Source organism: Ochotona princeps, chromosome 4 (genome assembly GCF_030435755.1).
Source record: "Ochotona princeps isolate mOchPri1 chromosome 4, mOchPri1.hap1, whole genome shotgun sequence".
NCBI lineage: Eukaryota > Metazoa > Chordata > Mammalia > Lagomorpha > Ochotonidae > Ochotona > Ochotona princeps.
The window spans coordinates 95,428,101-95,448,692 of record NC_080835.1 but is presented as its reverse complement, the minus strand read 5'-3'; the positions used below and the strand labels follow the sequence as shown (position 1 = coordinate 95,448,692).

The 20,592-nt window shown below is 41.7% G+C and overlaps 3 protein-coding genes across 3 annotated transcripts; 2 read left to right on the top strand and 1 right to left on the bottom strand.

Moving 5' to 3' along the window:
• Window positions 1-754: 754 nt before the first annotated feature.
• On the top strand, window positions 755-1,684 carry LOC101531300 (olfactory receptor 8A1-like). The gene has a single exon (XM_004597739.2). It carries the CDS (start codon window positions 755-757, stop codon window positions 1,682-1,684), a length of 930 nt encoding a protein of 309 aa, XP_004597796.2.
• A 7,388-nt stretch (window positions 1,685-9,072) lies between these two features.
• On the bottom strand, window positions 9,073-10,005 carry LOC101531545 (olfactory receptor 8B3-like). Its single transcript, XM_004597740.4, has one exon. The coding sequence runs from the start codon at window positions 10,003-10,005 to the stop codon at window positions 9,073-9,075; it is 933 nt and encodes a 310-aa protein (XP_004597797.2).
• Window positions 10,006-19,357: 9,352 nt separating this feature from the next.
• Window positions 19,358-20,308, top strand: LOC101531771 (olfactory receptor 8B3-like). The gene has a single exon (XM_012930513.2). It carries the CDS (start codon window positions 19,364-19,366, stop codon window positions 20,306-20,308), a length of 945 nt encoding a protein of 314 aa, XP_012785967.2. The 5' UTR covers window positions 19,358-19,363.
• Window positions 20,309-20,592: the final 284 nt, after the last annotated feature.

The window sequence follows — 20,592 nt, the reverse complement described above, 5'->3', positions numbered from 1 at the left end:
CCACTGTCTAGGACCTTGGATTCAGACTAAGCAAAAAACTAAAAATTAGATCTAATGAAAATTTGTACAAAGACTTTACAATACGCATCATCCCATCTTACTTTCACAATCACTTTTGAAATCCATCTCACCAATTTTTTCATCATTCAGAAATTGACTTGTTACTCCATAGTACATCTTATAACCACCATATAACCTGATGTGGCATCACTGTGGGATAGAAAGTCATGTTTGCAATTGGCAGCTATTTAGAATTGCAGAAAAATTGAATCAAACACTTATCCCCAATTACAAACTATGAAATACACTATATTTTATGCATAGGGTGCCACTTTGAAAACTGGTGTGCATGAGCATCACGGAGGAGATGGGCTGAGCCCATCCCAAGGGCTCGCGAGTGAAGTACAGGCTCAATGTGGGCTTGCACACTGAATCCCTAATGACTTCAAGGTGATGCTGATGCAGCCAATCAGCAACTGTACTCTCAGAGTCACAGATATACACAGTATGAGGTGCAGGAAAGCAGTAAATTTACTGACACCAATTTGACTCCTTGTACTCTCATCATCACTATCCTTGAAACCCAAGAGAAGGGTCTTCCTTTGAGGCAACAGTAGAAAGAGCCATGAAAAAAGGATACCTAGCTGATAGCAAGGATTCACCAAGGGTTCACACCATTGTCCCCAAGCAGTCCAAGATCAGAATTTCAAATAACTCTTATCCCAATCCCCACAGGCTAGCCACCTAGAAGAGAATGGCTACAGGAAATCACTCTACAGTGACAGAGTTTATTCTCGGGGGATTAACAAACAGACAAGCTCTCCAGCTGCCCCTCTTCCTCCTCTTCCTAGCAATCTACTTGGTCACTGTGGTGGGCAACCTGGGCATGATCACCCTGATTCGTCTCAACTCACAGCTTCACACCCCCATGTACTACTTCCTCAGCAATCTGTCCCTTGTGGATCTCTGCTACTCCTCTGTCATTATACCCAAGATGCTGGTGAACTTTGTGTCACAGAAGAACATCATCTCCTATGCTGGGTGCATGTCTCAGCTCTACTTCTTCCTTGTTTTTGTCATTGCTGAGTGCTACATGCTCACAGTGATGGCCTATGACCGCTATGTCGCCATCTACCAGCCCTTGCTTTACACCGTCATCATGTCTCGTCCTGTGTGTTCCTTGCTGGTGGTTGCAGTCTACATCATGGGGTTCATTGGTTCAACCATAGAGACTGGGCTCATGATAAGCCTGTCTTATTGTGAAGTTCTCATCAGTCACTACTTCTGTGATATCCTCCCTCTCATGAAGCTCTCCTGCTCTAGTACCTACGATGTTGAGATGACAGTCTTCTCTCTGGCTGGATTCAATATCATAGTCACCAGCATCACAGTCCTTGTTTCCTACGCCTTCATCCTGTCCAGCATCCTCCACATCAGCACCACACAGGGCAGGTCCAAAGCCTTCAACACCTGCAGCTCCCACCTGGCAGCTGTGGGGCTATTCTACGGGTCAACCGCTTTCATGTACTTAAAACCATCCACAGCCAGCTTCCTGGCCCAGGAGAATGTGGCCTCTGTGTTCTACACCACAGTGATCCCCATGCTGAACCCCCTGATCTACAGCCTCAGGAATAAGGAGGTGAAGGCTGCCCTGCAGAAAATACTGGGGAGGAAACCGTACTGATGTGAATGAGCATTGTTGCTCTGTCTCACTTTGCAAATACACTCCAGGGGAAGTCCTAGGAATGCTGACCATGGGTGGAAACCAGGCACTTCTATCTCTGAGGACCACGCAGGGCTCCTGGCTGCTGTTTTGATGTCATTAGACCCTATAAGGAGGTTTCTGGGCTGCTTCAGTTCCATGTGGGAGATCCGATAGAAACCTCAGAGTTCTCAGCTTATGAGGGCACTCAAACTCCCTGTGATCTTCTTGGCAGTTGGGATGGTCCTTGGTGCCCATACTGACAATCCTTGATGAGGTATACACTGCTTCTATAGTGAAAGCACCTGGGAGGCTTCCAGGTGTCTCCGGGACTAGGATACAGACCTCTTATCCTCCTGTTCTGCTCTGGGGTCCCCTCATGCTCTGTGCATATGACCTCTTATTAAGAGGCCGTAGGGATTGCTCTTGGATCCTATTGTATGTCTCTATTGTTTTTGCTAATATCTAATACAGTTTTGAATATGTTATCTGAACGTCACCTATTGCAATCTCAACAGATTATACTTAACATCTTCCTCACACACTCTAAGAAAGTGGAAGATTCATTTGCCCGCCTGATTTATTGTGGAATAAAAACTGGCTGATTTCAAGTTTGTGTCTTTTCTTTCATTTTGAAGCCATTTTCTCTAACCAGAGTCCTTCAGTAGTAGCTTACTATCTTAACTACAATTGAACATAAATTTTAAGCTTTCAACATTGGATTCTGCACTCAAACAACTGAAAATCTGCATACCATATGATCCAGCAATAGCACTTCTAGGAATATAACCAAAACACCTGCTACATGAGAAATCAACATGCACCCCTATGTTCATAGCAGCACAATCAATAATCGCAAAAACTTGGAAGCAACCGAAATGCCCATCAACAGAGGATTGGATAAGAAAGCTATGGTTCATCTACTCCATGGAATACTACTCAGCTATTAAAAAAAACAAAATGCAGTTCTTTGTGGCCAAATGGGCCCAATTGAAAACCATTATGTTAAGGAAAATGAGCCAATCCCAAGAGGTTAGATACCACATGTTTACCTTAATTTAAGATGAAATCATGTCAATCCAAAAAATAGTACCTGTAAATTGCAATATTATTACAACCCCAAATAACCTGTATCACATGCAATAAGATGTGGTGATGTAACCAATGAACCAATAATCGATGAAAAACAGATTACTTATGATCTACATCGAAGAACGGAAAAACCTGAGATGCTTTTAGTATCCTGTTATTCCATAATGGTTCAGGAGAGCAGAGAAATCTTCCACCTTCTTATAAGATGTTAAGTATAACCTATCAAGATTGTAACAGGTAATTTACAGAAAACTGCCTCGATTCTGCATTAGACAAAATTAGCAAAAATTGAGCCCAGCGGCGTGGCCTAGCGGCTAAAGTCCTCGCCTTCAACGCCCCGGGACCTCATATGGGCGCAGGTTCTAGTCCCGGCAGCTCCACTTCCCATCCAGCACCCTGCTTGTGGCCTGGGAAGGCAGTCGAGGACGGCCCAATGCATTGGGACCCTGCACCCTTGTGGGAGACCCGGAAGAGGTTCCTGGTTCCCGGCTTCGGATTGGCGCGCACCGGCCGTTGGGGCTCACTTGGGGAGTGAATCATCAGATGGCAGATCTTCATCTCTGTCTCTCCTCTCTGTATATCTGACTTTGTAATAAATTAAATAAATCTTTAAAAAAATTAGGAAAAACTATAAAGACATACAGTAGGATTCAAGAGCAATCCTGACAACCTCTTAACAGGAGGTCATATGCACAGAACAGCGGGGGAATCCCAGAGTGGAGCAGGAGGACAGGACTAAAGCGAGGTCTGAGTTGGGGTAGTTAGCATTGACCATCACCAAATACCATTCACAGGCACACACTGAGGCTGGGATTTGGCCTTCCTGACAGGGCTGGATCAAGATGACCACCAGTGAGAGTCTGAGCAGCAACTGGGTAATGCGTGGCTATGCTATGGCACTAACCAACACGTGAGTGAATCAGCACTAGAGGCAGAATTTGCGGGGGCGTATGGGTGTTCATCCCTGTAGAACACACAAGAGCTGTGGCTGGGAACAGGTGTGGTTGGGGAGCTAATGGAAAGCCCCTGCAGAGCTGAGGTTTCCACTGGTGAGTGCAAAAGTCAGAATGGGGGCAGCAGGCTGGACTGGACATGGGCTGCAGTCTCCCTCAGCATGGGTGTTGACTGGGTCTGGGGAAAGCCAGACTGGTCTAATTCCAGCAGTATGCACTGATATGCATGAGCCAGCATGAGTGTAGAATGGGCTGGGCTAGCTCTTGCCTTCCACTGAACCATGTGAGAGTAGCTGTGTCTAGGTATGGATCATGTGTGGCTGGGCTGCAAAACCCAACCGTGTGAACCAGAATGGATGTAGGCTGCTTGGATAAGGCCACTATTTGTAAAGGACAAGAGGCGGACAAAATCAACCTGGGCCAACAACCCACTGGTATGTGTAACATCTGCCATTGGTAGGAGACCTGATAGAGGAGCTTGGGGAAACTATTTTGTCAGAATGAATCCTTTCAGGTGAGCACAAGAACCAAGACTAGTTGCAGCCCAAACCAGACCAGGTTACAATACCCACCAGTGCGCATGTGAGTCAACCAGCATGAGCTGGAACTAGGGGCAGGCTGGATGCAGCCAGGCTGCAGCACCCGCAGTTGCATGCCGAGGTGCAGCTAGCCATGCCAGTCAAGGGGAGGTGAATGTCAGGTCAATGAGCTCTGGAGGTGGAGGGCCCAAGTTGCTAGGCCTGGATCCTTGAGCTGCTTTCTCAATGGATGCTGGACCTGTGAGCCCCAGGGGTGGGGCTCTGGTAGGGAGTGGGTTGCCTGGTCCAGGTCCTAGGGCCCATCTACAAGGTGGGTTTGGGTCTGTGAGCCCCTGGAGCAGGGTTCCGGTGGGGGTCATCTGGCTCTTGTCCTTTGCCTGACTGAACAGTGGGTGCCAGGTCCATGAGCCCTGGGGGTGAGGAATACAGCAGGACCCAAGTCACCTGCCTCAAATCCTTTGCCCACCTGTGATGTGGGTGCCAAACCCATAAGCCCCCAAGAGCAGGTAGTCTGGAAGTGCACTGGTCACCTGGCCTAGGTCCTTAGCCTGCCTGCATTACAGGCGCCACATATGTTAGACCCAGGGTATGGGGTTCTTGAGCTACCTGCACATAGTATGCCAGGCCCATGTGACCCAAATTTTTAGAGTAGGGGTGCTGGATTAACATATGGGGGTGTTTTCCTCCTGCATAGCATGTATCGGGTCTGTAAGCCCCCGGGGCAGGGGAGCTGGCAGGACCTGTGTCACTTGGTTTTATCCCTTGGCTCACCTGCAAGAACTGGTCCTCAGTGGAAAAGACAGAATAGGGGACATCTGGCCGAGATTCACAGGGAGGATATCGCAACCCAGGAAAACCTACAGAGGACATCTGCACCATGCCAGAGCAAGAAAGACGGAAGAAATTGGACAACTATACCAGCCAAACAATGACAGCACATATCTGAGTGAATAGATTCCAAGGTCTGCTATTTCAGCCAACGGACATTGAAAGTGTTCCCTCATCCTCAGATTGATGAGCGCAACATTTCAGAACTATTGAAACCACTTGGTCAGAACCGTTGGAGTGTGGCCCACATTGGGATTCTCAGTTGATATTGAATGGCCATTCTCCATCCGTGCGTACTGGGACAATTGAAAGCCAGGATATAGAATCTCTCCTTATCCCCACCACCACCAAAACACGAAGGAGAAATAGAAAATTTCGAAACGATAACCGCACTCCATTTCCCTAACACCTGATGCATTCCACTCTGATCAACTATGTGTCGCGAACACTGAGCCCGGTTACTCCAATAAACGCCACGAGTCAAGAGAATGGACGTTTGCAATCAAGCGTTTATTCAAGCGAGAACACACGAAACAGGACGAGGGAAGCCACCGAGAGCGCCCTTGACTTATGTCTCATGGAAAGTCTGCTGGGCTTTGGTTCCGGCCTAGTGGGAACCTGCTGGGCCTTTGGCTCCGGTCTCATGGGAGCCTACTGGCTTCGGATGGAAGCCCGAGAGGTTTGGCTCTGGTCTAGTGGGAGCCTGCTGGCTTCAGTGACTGGGACCAAGGCATGGGTTTATATATAATTCAGTGGGTCAAGCAATCAGTTGTTACAACGTTTTGATTGGTTATTACATGTTATCTATCAACAACACTTGCTTTCTCTTAGTTCTGAGAAACATGTTATTTTTTACATGTTTATCAAGACACATTTTTCTTCTTCTTTTATCATTTTTACCATAACTTGTTTTTCATGACATGCTTACGTACACTGGAGTTTCTTGACAGGAGTGATAGGAGGGAGAGGTGGCCCCATTTCATCAGTAGCTTAGGAAGATGGAGTCACCTCTGTTCGAAAGCTCCAACATACATACTATATCCATCATTAAATCACAGCATAATTTACATAAAAGGTCTATTATATAGCTATTTCTGGGTCATCAATCTCAGACAAAAGTGTAGCAATATTAAGGATATAATTAAGATTATTGATAATATTACTACCCATATCTCCCACAGATTCATTTTTATCCATACCCATATTATTGATGGAACAGTCTAGATGCAGATGGGAGTAAATAAACACTTATAACCAGACTGTTCTTATCACTATGTCAACATCATCTAAAAAATATGAAATTGTATCATAAAATTAAAAATAAAAATAATTAAAAACTTAAATCTCTATGGCCTAGAAGGCTACCGTCTTGGCAGTTCTATCAGCTAGGTTATTCACTTTCATGATCTCAATGTATTCCCTTTTGATATTCCTGACAGTGAATTGTCACAGTTTCTTTGGGTATCTATACTGATTATAGTCATTTTCCCATCTTTTCCTAGTATTGAATTGGAAACTTCTTAGCACTGGGCAGACCTCTTTCTTTCATGGCTGGCAAGAATGCCCATTACAGAGTGAGCTGTGTTTCCCTAACATATAAATTACTTGCACTGTATCTTCATGTGATTGATGCCTTTAATGAAGTAACTGAGTTAGAAAGTGACCAAGGTGGCAATAACAAACTTCTTTAGGTCTTTTAAAGAATAAGAAATATATCTACAAATCAAAGGAGTTGCAAATAATTGACAGAAAAAATAGCCTGTGAAGACCCAATGGCAGGGCTCCTTTCTGCAAGCCAAGGAGAGATGCCTAAGGAGAAACCAAACATGCAAACCACTAGCTCCAAACTGGAAAAGCATAAATTTCTATCCATGTAGCCAAACAATCTGTAGAATTTTGTTGTGGTAGGGTTAGCAAGCTAATATATATATAATAAACAGAAAATAAAGCAGAAACTAAGATAGACGTCAAACACCCATGAATTGGGGAAACTGGGTTTTAATTAAGAAAGAGGTTTGATTGAAGGAAGCTTTGCAATTAAAAAAAAATTAGTGTCCTTTTTGAACTAGTCTGAATACAAAGTGTCAAAATCTTTAAAAAAAAAACCTGCTTCAGCATTTATTTCATGTTTTAATCTAGATACGGATATTACTTTGAGTAAATATTTATGAATTCATTATTTTACAATTCACAAAGTAACCTGGAAAAATAGAATTAATGCAATAGGCCTCAAAAACTAACACGTACAATAGAGATGGTATCCTTTGTGTGGCTGTAGGGTCCTTCCTTAGTGCTTCCCTGCGTCTCTTGGTCACCCAAATTTCCTCTTCGTTAAAATGACACAAAAAAGCCATCATGGCATTTTAACTTGCTCAGTTCGTTAAAAGCCCCTGAGAAAAGTGAGGCTCTGGGGATTAGAACTACAATAATTTAATTTTCGGGAAGAGCAACTCAATGTGTATCAAACTTTATTTACCAAAGAGCTTTATAACATCATTGAAATTACACTGAAGGCCTGACACTTTAAAAACTTTATTGAATTTTTTTGTTTTATAAGATCTATAGATTTATTTGAAAGCAAAACTGACAAATGGGGAACACAGTGGAGCACAGAGAAAGAAACATCTTTTATCCACTGATTCATTCCCCAAGTGGTTACAACACCTACACATGAGCAAAGCTACAGAAAGAAGCTTCATCTGGGACTCCCATACGACTGGCAGTTTCTGCTGCTTTTCTCAGGCCATTAGCCAGGAGCTGTCTTAGATGTAGAGCAGCCTAGACCAGAACTAACATCCATGTGGTAGCCCTCTCCACTGCATCACAGCCACAGTGTCCTCCCACACAGCTAGAGGTCACTGCCTCTAGGACCTGGCTCCAGCAGCCTCTGCATGGAATGCTCCTGTACATGTATCCCTTTTGTCCTCAGCACTCAGGATACTCACCAGCACCTCCTCAGAAAGGCCCTTTCTAAACACCCACTCTAAAGTAGCTCACAGGAACTCTCTGTATCATCACCTTAATGTGATCATTCTGCATAGCCTTCCCATGACATGTCCTCACATGCCTGTCTCCTCAAGAGCACCTGCACTTCATCTGTACCTGTCTAAACAATCAGCCCTCTGGGACCTCACACATTCCCGTCCTTATCATCCTTCAGATCATAGAATTAGAAACACCTGGTACAGGGTAGATACACATCAAGCATTTCCTTACTAAATACTATTATTTACGTCACATAATCCTATGATTTAAAACAAATGAAGAACAAATGAAAAGTAAGAAAAAGAATGATTGATAATGATGTAAGACTTTGAAATCTATTTGAGAAGAAAAAAAATATTTCTGAAATAATCATTTGTAAACATTTATAGTAAAATCCTTCCCAATGAACACAAAACATATTGAAGTACTCACATTTTGCCCTGAACTCAATAAAACACCTTTTCAGGCTGCTAGATAGTTATTTCTGTTTCCTGTACTTAGGCAAAAGTGAAGAGTATCTTCCCTCTCCATGCTTCACCATCTCCACAGACACCAGTAGAAAACACCAGAGTGATGAAAGCATCACTCACAGTTCATCTTGTGTGGAAACAAACCAATACTCCAGAATGCAAGCTCTGATGCTCAATGACAGAGGGCTACTACGTTAAATAACGCATGGATATCTAAGTTCCTCAACCTGCTGATTCCATGAACTCCGCTTCACTGGAATTGCAGATGACTCTGAGTCCAAACGCTCATGATACAACATTCATGTAACATTTTTTTCTACTGAAACATACTTAGGAAGGGCTGAGACTAAACTGTGTCACACTGTCTTGAGATACGGTATATGTAACTGAATTAACATTTTTGTATTATCTAAACCATGTTTGTTTTTCTTTTGGTTTCTTAAACTTACCAGGATTTTATATGTTATCTGATCTACAAAGAACTGGCAGTGATTATAGCTCACTCATAAAAACATAATTTTCTTCTTGAACATCTTACTCAATGCAACATGTACATCTTTGTTCCTCAAGCTATAGATGAGAGGATTCATCAGTGGACCCACAATGGTGTAAAAAATAGAAAATACTTTTCCTTGAACCAGAGATTCAGCAGGAAAAGGCTTGAAGTATGCAAGTGATGCAGATCCAAAGAAAAGACACACCGTTATTATGTGGGAGCTACAGGTACTGAAGGCTTTGGACCTGGCATGAGAAGAACGGATGTGCAGGATGCTACAGAGGATCCGGCTATAGGAAACAAACAGAGTGACACTGGGAACGGCTGTGTTGATGCCCAACAAAATGAAAGCCACCAGCTCATTGACATAGGTACTTGTGCAAGAGAGTTGAAGAACAGGAGGGATGTCACACATGTAATGATTGATGTTGTCATCACAGAAGGTGAGTCTCAGCATACACATAGTGTGGGCCACAGCTCCCAAAAATCCCATTGCATACACCCACACTGTCAACACAAGACAGATCTGAGGAGACATGGCGACCTTATAGAGCAGGGGCTTGCAGATGGCCACATAGCGGTCATAGGCCATTGATGTCAAGATATAGCACTCATCGATTATAAAGAAGCAGAAGAAAAAGAGTTGAGTCATGCACTCAGCATAGGGGATGATGTTCGCTTTCACAAAACTGATCAGCATTCTGGGTATTATGACACAGGAGTAGCAGAGATCCACAAAGGAAAGGTTGAAGAGAAAGTAGTACATGGGAGTGTGCAGGTGAGGGTTCAGAACAATGAGAACAATCAGGCCCAGGTTCCCCACCACAGCCATGACATAGATGCCTAAGAACAGGAAGAAGAGGGGCAGCTGCAGCTCTGGCTGTTGTGTTAATCCCAGCAGGACAAACTCAGTCACTGAAGAGTCATTTCCTGAGGCCATTCTTCCCTCATATGTCTCTGTGAGAAGTGGAAATACAGAAGCATTAGAGCAGCAGAACTCAGCTCACCAACAACCCCACACAAATAGGAATGTGTTCTAGATGAGGGAGTGAACTGAAGCCAAGAATTATGAGCTTATTCATTTACCCCTCTTATAAATCAAAGAGCATCCTCAAAGTAGAATTTCAAAAAGACCTATGGGCAATTCTATAGGAATGGAATTAGGAAAAATTCCAAATACTCTTGACCCTACATGGCCTCCAGCCTACTTCTGCTCCTCTCAGGTCAATACTGACATCAGAAAAGATGAGCCATTTTGAGCATGCTGGACTCTCACAATTTAAGTTTGGAAGGCGTAAGCTAGCACAAAATACAGTCAACACACTCACCCTTTGACCTCAGGATTCAGAGAGGACCTCCTATTCTCACAGAGAGGGAATTGCCATGGATGAGTATTGCAGTAAACAATCCAGAAAGGACATTTCTTTGGGTTTCATCAAATTGAGCACCACAGGAACCAGAAAAGCTTCTTCAGTCTCTGGAAAACTGAGAAACTATGTGTCACGATACTTTCTGGTGATGGTTTTCATCAGTGTTTGCTTGCCAGCATAGGTGGTGACAAATGGGATTTGCCAGTACCAGAATAGCTACCTGGTAGAATGGCCCATGGGACTTTCATGGGCTAGGAAATCCTAGGGACCTCATTAAACAGTGGGAAGTCCTGTGTTTCTTCTGTTTTCCCCGAGGTACTGCAATGGAGCTACATTTGCAAACAAGTATATGACAATGACTTTCCCTGTTGGATCAACAACATTTTTCATACATTATCATTCCTAAAATTAGTAATGCCCCACTTCAGGAAACATGGTGACCTGTCCTGTATCTACAACATATCTTTCTGGATATGAAAAATTAAAACTAATTTTTTCTTGTTCTGATTCTTTCCACAACACATAAACACACTTGCTGCAGCCACAAATATTAGAATCTGAGCAAGTATATTATTTATTTCCTGTTTTTAAAATATCTACATATATTTAAGGAATACTTGGCACACATATTAGGTCCTCAACAAATATAATAAAAAAGTGAAGAATGATAATCCCTTCCCCACCACCCTGGCACCCATGAAATTCTCTTCTCTCTTAAATAAAGACCTGTCATATCTGTGTTATATTTCTAGACCTGAATATAGCACAAAAACATAGTTGTGGCATGTGACATGTCATTTCTGATTTCTTAGAGAGCATCCAAGAGAACTTCTAATTACAAGTAAGGAGTGCAAGAAAGACAGGTTCCCATCCTCTATGAACTTTACACTGAGAACTTGCAGTCTCTCCCAATGTCTCAGTGTGTGCCACCAGAGGCACAGATCTGAAGATCAAAGGCAGCTTTGGATCAGCAGAGGAAGCTCTCAAGGGGAAAAACCAAGGGTAAGTTCACTATAGGAGGACAACAGGAGCCACTCCAGATTTTCACTTTTACTTTTAGGTAACAACACAGAATAATAGTCAAACTGCTTAACCAGAAAGATTAATATGGTGGGAACCTGAAGAAATGAACTTCAAAAGGAAATTGTGTCTGTAATTCATCATTCCATGAGTGATTTTCAACAAAGTATAGAAAACTGAGTTAGTAGCACTACTGTATATGTGTGTGTGTGTATGTGTATATATATATATATATTCAAGAGAAATCGCAATGAAATATTTATCACAGCTTCTCACACTTGGGATGAAAAGAAGACAAGGATGCTCTTCCAAAAGAGCCATACATGGTTGAGTAAATTCCATCATCACTACAAATGGAAGGAGCACCGAAAAGAGAAAATCGTTAAAATTTGCACCATCAGATTTGATGGTGCTGAACAATCAAATATTCAAGTAAAATCACACAGTATATCAATGACCAAATAAATGTAAAGGAGAAAGGCTTCAATTAGGAACATGCCTTGGGACAATTTCCATTGATATTAAAATATGCTATGGGTACATAGTATGAGATATTTGCTTTAGAGTTTGGAAACTGAGAAGAACATCAGCATCCAGCATCCCCCATTGAAGAATCTAGCTTTGATTCAAGGCTGTGGCTCTTGATCCAACTTATTGTTATTATTGACTGTGAGAGGCAAAATAAGAGCTCAGTTGTTGAATGTCCACCACTGTGCTGAATTCCTGGTTCCAGGGTTAGGCCCCTGGCCATTCAAGCAATTTAAGAATTAAATCTATTGGTGGTAATGCTTGAATATTTGCACTCTGCCCATCCTTTTTATCTCTTCCACTCTCTCTCCTGCTGACTCTTTGATTAATAATTAATTATTTTGTAATAAAGCCATGGGAATATTTGAGTCAATAAGAAAACAGAAAAAGAGCAGAAACAATAAATATTAGTATACTGTATTTTATTTTACTATTAGGATAATTTGAAACCAATTATTAAAATACTTTCTAATTTTCTTATTCGTATCCCACAAAATCATGAAGAGACCAAACACCCTTCAGAAAAAGCTTAAAAAGTATCTCATAAGACTGGTATTCTTTCACTTACAATAATGATGAGGCCCATGGTGATTCATTAAAATTTTTATTTTCTATAGAAATATTAAGATCTTTTTGAGCTGAGAAAGAGTCAGACACATTCCAAGAAGCTCATTTTACATCAAATCACATTTCATGAACAATTTGATTCCATTATTCTTTTTATGTTTTGAGAACTTTTAAATTATTTTTATTTTTTATAACATTTTTTCATGCTAATTTCCGTAGACTTAGGGAATTCCTTTTCTGCCCTCCTCATCCATCCTTCTATCCACTGGTTTCTCCTATACCATTACAACAGTATAGTTCTTCAGCAACAATCACACATTATCCTACTTCTATTTAGGTGTGTCCTGACATTCTACTTATACACATTAATAGAGAGTCCAGCATCCTACTGTCAAAATTCTTTCAATACTTTCCTTGGAAGTCCATCTTTTATTCACAGTAGAAATGCATACTGTACTGTATCTTCACTTCTCAGCATGCTAGTCTCCATTACACAGTTCCTGTAGGTGAATATATGTACATACATTTTCACCTATATGTCTATTGATGTAGCATTTTGCATGAAAGTTGCCTGATGTGAGAGAAAACAAACGCACTTGTCCTTTGTGGATTGGCTTATTTCAATGAATATTACAGCCTACATTTAGAATTCTACTAAAGACTTGCTGACATGGATTGGGGGAGAAAGGTACCCTCCTTCACTGTTGGTTGGGCCCGCCTGCGTGGCCTAGCGGCTAAAGTCCTTGCCTTGAATGCCCCGGGATACCATATGGGCGCCAGTTCTTATCCCAGCAGCTCCATTTCCCATCCAGCTCCCTGCTTGTGGCCTGGGAAGGCAGTCGAGGACGGCCCCAAACCTTGGAACACTGCACCCGCATGGGAAACCTGGAAGAGGTTCGGCGTGCACCAGCCCGTTGCGGCTCACTTGGGGAGTGAATCATCGGATGGAAGATCTTCCGCTCTGTCTCTCCTCCTCTCTGTGTATCTGACTTTGCAATAAAAATAAATCTTTAATTAAAAAAAGAATATATCCAATTAAAATGAAATCTGCATATGAAAACTGATCTGTGATCCTATATGTACAGCAACACAATCTACAGTAGGGAAAATTGGAAATAACGCAGATGTCCATCAAAAGAGGACTGCATGAAGAAACAGTGGTACATCTACTCTGTGAAATGCTATTCAGCCTTTAAAAAAAATGAAATTCCACCCATTGCAACAAAATGATAAAAACTAGAAACTCTTATTCTAGTATTCTATGTTATAGCTTACAATGAGAGTCATTATTTCATTGATAATGAAACCAGGTACCTACGAATAGATGCAGGATGAGTGTACACAAATTGCAGGCTTTTATTAGGTTGTAAATCTATGTCACTCCCTTCCTTTCTTCCTTATGCAATACTGCCATATAAACTTAATTCAGCTATGGCAAAAGACATCAAATTGGCATTCTTTTTATTAAGATATATCCATGTTTGCTCAGCTTGACAGCTTTTAAGTAGTTCAAACCCTATATGCTCTAGCTTGTCAATTCAGGGATAATCTAAGTTTTATATTATACCATATTATCATAGACACATGGGATAGAAAATATACACATAACTAAATGAAATTTTAATTTTCAGGATTATTTTCATTACCACAAAATATAATTTCTTGTTGAGTGTTTCAAGCCAAGTTGTTGCAACTGCCTCTGTTCTTCCCTGGAAATCAATAACATTCTCTCCGTTTCTAGATAGTCATGACTGAAAGCGTCATATAAAACGCTATCTTTCAAATAGTTGTCTTTGAGTTGCAACTCCACAGCTAATCTAGCCTTGCTGATGCATACCTGTGAAAGCACCTGAACTGGCTCAAGGTTTGGTTATCTACCTCTCCTGTGGGAGAGTGCCGAATTCAGTAACCCTTTCTCAACTTTAGCTTACAGCATATCTATTACTCCAAGCAGTGGAAGAACAAATAAAAACTAAAAGATCTCTCCTAGCATTTTCCTCTGGGTCCCTTTGTCCTACCCAGCTACTCAGTACCAATCCCTTCCTAATCAAACTTAATTTTTAAAATAAATACAGAATAAAAACATGACTAACAATCTGCTAGTATTTAAATCTCTCATTAAACGAGGAGGCAGAAGATGCCATATCGAAAGCATCCCAAAAGGAGTGAGTCTAGAATCGCTTTACAAGAATTGCTGTTCTTATTCTGTTTTTTTGGCATTTTTTAAATTATTTATTATTTTTACTTCATTAATTACATTGTATTATGTGACACAGTTACATAGGTACTTGGGTTCTCCCCACCCCTCCCCAAACCCTCCCACCATGGTGGATTCCTCCACCTTGTTGCATAACCACAGCTCAAGTTCAGTTGAGATTCCCCCATTGCAAGCGTATACCAAACATAGAGTCTAGCATCTTATTGTCCAGTCAAGTTCAACGGCTTCTTAGGTATACCCTTTCTGGTCTGAAGACAGAGCCAGCAGAGTATCATCCCAGCCAATTGAAAGCTCCAACATACCATCTGCAACAATTTACATCATTATGGAATTAATTGACATAGTAATGAGTAACCAATATGTTAAAAGTAAATGCGAGTTCCCAGCCACCTTCTGTGACCACCTCACTTACATTTCAATTTTAGTTTATACACAACAAATAACATTCATAACATAACATGTTATACATAACATCATATCATCTTAAATTAAGGCAAACATGTGGTATTTAACCTTTTGGGATTTGCTCATTTCCCTTAGCATTATGGTTTCCAGTTTGGTCCATTTGGCCACAAAGAACTGCATTTTGTTTTTTTTAATAGCTGAGTAGTTCCCTGGCAATAAGGGAAATCCAAATTAAAACATCAATGAGGTACCACCTAACGCCAGTAAGACTGGCCCACATGAATAAAAGCACCAACAACACTTGTTGGCGAGGTTGCGGGGAAAAGGGAACCCTACTCCACTGCTGGTGGGGCTGCAGGCTGGTACAGCCTCTATGGAAATCAGTATGGAGAATATTCAAACAACTCAAATTCAACATACTGTATGATCCAGCAATAGCACTCCTAGGAATATACCCAAAACACCTGTTTTATGAGAAGCCAACATGCACTCCTATGCTCATAGCAGCACAATCAGTAATTGCAAAAACATGGAAACAACCAAAATGCCCATCAACAGAGGATTGGATAAGAAAGCTATGGTTCATCTACTCCATGGAATACTACTCAGCTATTAAAAAAAACAAAATGCAGTTCTTTGTTCTTATTCTTAAAATGGCAGGAGGTTATAGGATCTCTGAGGTTTTTGCCATGGTTTTCTTAGGGTTAACTTTAAGGACTGATTTAAACTTTCTGCTTTTCCTGAATTCTGTGGCCTCCAGGAAGAATGTGTATTGCAGGTAATCCCTAAGGCTCTATAGATATATTTGAGTTATTTTGCAGTGACGTAAAGGCCACATTTGCTCAAGAGCTTGCATTTCAACTCAAAAGTGAGGAACAGCATCATTTAGTAAGAAATCACCCAATTCAGTTGCCTTTTTGTGGATGAGTAGATAAGGCTGGTAAACCGCCCAGTGTTGAATGGTTCACAAGGCCTCCCTTACAGGTTTTACCATCTGGATAAGGTCACCTTTCACACAAACAGCTGTATCACAATGCAGTCACCAAATCCATTCCCAGGTTAAGAGCCATAAGGACTCAATGACTTCTTGTCTAAGGAGAGAAAATTTAGGCATCATGTTTCAAACATCCACCAGCACCATTTTCAGTTTCTGTCCATGTGCTCATGTCTCCTTTCTGAGGAGGCTTTGGGAAACTACAGGCAAGTAGGTTCTGAGACAAGGTTCAAGACTGCCTGAGTCTCTGTGACCTGGGAGGATGCCAGCTGGCAGTTCTATCAGCTGGGTTATTTCCTTTAATGGTCTGAGTATTTCCTTTGAGTGCTCCTCATAGTAAACTAACACAATCTCCCTGTGCAACAGTACTGATGAAGAGAAATTCAGTGTCCCATGATATTTAACTGGGAAACCCTTTGCACTCGGAGGCCCCCTTTTAATGACAGCATGGGTACATAAGATTGGGGATGCATATTTGGTATCTCTGTCAAATTTCATTTCAATCCCTCCCAGTGTTACTGAGTTCAAATACATGGAACAAGTTCAGGCTCTGCGGAATACATATTGGGTGGCAGGATTTTTGCATGTAACTTCCTATAGCCTGACAACAGCCCTTCCAGGTTGTTCATACATGTACCTGCCTTCATCAATATGCTAGGATTTAGTAACAGAATTAAGTAATTAATCACCTTCGAAGTGTGGTTTCTTAGAGTATGACTGCTCCATAGCTCTGTGTGCAAATGTGCTGATTCTGCAACACTCACCTCAGGCCAAATGTCAACTGTAGGAAAAGTGTACTGGATGATGAGAATTACTCACGGGAATCCCACAAAATCGCCTGAATCCTTTAGGAAAAAGAGAAGAGGATTAAAAGTTTAATTTATGTTGCTAATGTTAAAATAAACACTTCTAGACTTAACACTTTTGACAGAAATAAAATTAACTTTTTTGATACTTAAAAATAAAAAGACTTTTTTTTTATTTGACTACAGAATTAAGAAGAGGGAGAGAGAAAAAAGAAAGAGATGGAGAGATCTCATACGTGCTGGCTCCCTTTTTAGATGGCTCAAATGGCTGGAACCGAGCCAGCTGAAGCTTGTTCTGGGTTTCCCACATGGGTCCAGGGGTCCAAGAATTTGGGCCATCCTCTGCTGCTTTCCCAGCTCAATAGCAAGGGACTGGATCAGAAGCCAAGCAGCTGGGACTCCTACCGACACCCATATGGGATGATGGTATTGGAGGTGGTGCCTTTTCTTGATATGTCACAATGTTAGGCTCTATGTAAAAGCTTTTAGTACTTCCCTAGATAACACACATTGTAATTAGGTCTTCACCATTGTCATAGATTAAAAAAATCAATCTCATAGGTTTCTTTAAAGTTTTCACTAAAGAATTTGTAGTTTGGTCTGCTAACAGATGTTAGGATTTGAAAATAATAACCTGGATCTGTTTTGGTAATGACTAGACTTTAAAGTATTTTAATGTAAAATAAGTACATAATAGTTTACATGTTGTTGACTTCTGCTTTTGTATGTTTATCTACACTCAGTTTATTTTAATGAAGTAAACTAATTAGAGTGAGAGAGAAAGAGCCCCCATCTACCTGTTTATTCCCTGGATGCCTGCAATAGCAGAGAGTTAAAGCCAGGATCCAGGTTAGGTAATGGTACCCACTGGCATACATTTGGTCTCCCATATGTGTGGCAGGAATCCTACCATTTGAAGCATCCCTGCTGCCTCCCGGGTCCATATTAACCATTATGGGACAACAGGAGCCAGAGCCTGTTGATAAACTCAGATAATCCTATATGGGACCGCAATGTGCTCACCACTGTCGAAATGCTTAACACAACCTCCATTCTCCACACCAATGTTTGGATGTTAGTGCCTAGGAATCATCCCACTATATCATCCCACTATAGTATTCCTACATTCTAACATTTACCCTTTTTTAAAAATTAATTAATTAATTAATTTTTTTACACTTCCTAATGAGTTCTTACACTTATTTGGATGTAAAATTAGCAATTGAAGTCTATCATATTCAAGGCTGAATATATAAACTTTTACAAATTTTTCCACCCTTTCTGAGTTCTTGACTGTAATAACAGTATGGTTTATTCAAAGATGCAGGTAAATATTTTTCCTAAGATAAATGCTAGAAGAAAGAAGTGGCCTTTTGCATGGCTTATTGATGTTTTCTTATGTGCTATTCAAGTCTGTAATAGAGGAGCTGACAGTACAATAAGCCTCAGTCTGTGGCACAAGAATTCACCATAAAATCAAATATAGGTTCCAGGAATGATCAGAGCAGATGAACACTGATGTTTGTCATGAAAATATTTATGGAGTATCTACAATATGTGCTAAATATTTCAAAGACAGAGAAGACGTGAATTCACGCAATCATCCTCTTTTTCTCTTCGGAGGCGTGACTCATTAAGTGAGTTATGTGATTGTCATTTTAATGAACTACAGTGCACCTCAGGGTAGGTAATTTCTGTTAGCTGCAACAAATCTCTGATCTCTAGGGAATCAGAGGGTAAACATTGTCTTCCGACGTTTAATGAAGTCTCTTGAATTTCCCCACTCATACAGAAACCCTTGGGTCATGTATGCAGTCTGTACTTCAGATACTGGCAAACCCTACTTATTGCCTGCTCTGCTGACCAAAGCCATCACCTGCAACTATGCTCTGTGAAATCTGTAGCGTTCCAGAACCAAGGAGACTGAGACATGGGATTTAATCTCTTGATTCCAAACTGTCTGGAAACAAAAAAGAATAGTTATTCTGGGCTACTCCTTGTTAAAATTCATCAGAGCGACTTGTGCTAGTGTGAAATCCCTGGAGAAGCCTGAATCACAAGGTCTGTCATTGAACCCTGCAGCAGAAGGGTGAATGTTGACTTCCTCTGTTTGCCTGGCTCTCCTTCCTCCAGAAATTGCCTTTTAGACAAACTTGACACTCAACTTTACCCCTTGTCTCCATTTTAGAAACTGGTGCATCTGAAGGTGCACAGGGGATGGGTTTGAGTTCTTTGCATCATTCTGGATTGCAATGTGGTTAGAGCAGGGCTGGAAAAGAGAGGACACATGTATTTGTTTTATTGTACTATTTCATTTCACCTTATTTTATTATATTTATTTATTTAATGCTCTTGTTTTTCCTCTTCTCACAGAGACAAATGAGGGAAGAATGGCCTCAGGAAATGACTCTTCAGTGACGGAGTTTGTCCTGCTGGGATTAACACAACAGCCAGAGCTGCAGCTGCCCCTCTTCTTCCTGTTCTTAGGCATCTATGTCATGGCTGTGGTGGGGAACCTGGGCCTGATTGTTCTCATTGTTCTGAACCCTCACCTGCACACTCCCATGTACTACTTCCTCTTCAACCTTTCCTTTGTGGACCTCTGCTACTCCTGTGTCATAACACCCAGAATGCTGATGAGTTTTGTGAAAGCGAACATCATCTCCTACGCTCAGTGCATGACTCAACTCTTTTTCTTCTGCTTCTTTGTAATTGATGAATGCTGTATCTTGACATCAATGGCCTATGACCGTTATGTGGCCATCTGCAAGCCCCTGCTGTACAAGGTCACCATGTCTCCTCAGATCTGCCTTGTGTTGACAGCATGGACCTATGCAATGGGGTTTGCTGGTGCCGTGGCCCACACTGGAAGCATGCTGAGACTCACCTTCTGTGATGGCAACTTCATCAATCATTTTGCATGTGACATTCATCCACTTCTCCAGCTCTCCTGCACAAGCACCTATGTCAATGAGCTGGTGGCTTTTATTGTGGTGGGCATTAACGTCACAGTGCCCAGTGTCACTCTGTTTATTTCCTATAGCCAGATCCTCTTCAACATCCTCCACATCCATTCTACCCAAGGCCGATTCAAAGCCTTCCGTACCTGCAGTTCCCACATAATTGCTGTGTGTCTTTTCTTTGGAGCTGGGGCCTTCATGTTTCTTAAGCCCTCTCCTGCTGGCTCTCTACCTCAAGATAAAGTAGCCACTATTTTTTATACCATTGTGGGTCCAATGCTGAATCCTTTCATCTACAGTTTGAGGAACAAGGATGTCCACTCTGCACTGAGTAAGACGTGCAAGAAAAGCTCCACTTTCATCTCAAAGCTGTGAGTTTGTATAGATCCTGATTTTAGTGACTATAAATTCTTAGGATGAAAAAGAACTCATAATAGTATGGAAATGGAGAAGCCGCTGGGTTGCCCCCACAGGACTCTGCGTGGTCCTGGGGGGTGGCCCAGCCAGGCCGGATCTGAGAACGAGACTCAGCATGCCAGGACCACCGCCGCAAGGCAGTGAGGGGATCCCTGGCTATTTTCCAGGCCCAGGAGCTACCACCTCCCCCCTGGTTTCTTTTAGGATCCCCGCAATGGAGCTTTCAGTCTCTGGAAGATAAA

Excerpts from the sequence above, each read along its gene's own strand:
- LOC101531300 (XM_004597739.2), top strand. The coding sequence starts at position 755 with ATGGCTACAGGAAATCACTCTACAGTGACAGAGTTTATTCTCGGGGGA.
- LOC101531545 (XM_004597740.4), bottom strand. The coding sequence starts at position 10,005 with ATGGCCTCAGGAAATGACTCTTCAGTGACTGAGTTTGTCCTGCTGGGA.
- LOC101531771 (XM_012930513.2), top strand. The coding sequence starts at position 19,364 with ATGGCCTCAGGAAATGACTCTTCAGTGACGGAGTTTGTCCTGCTGGGA.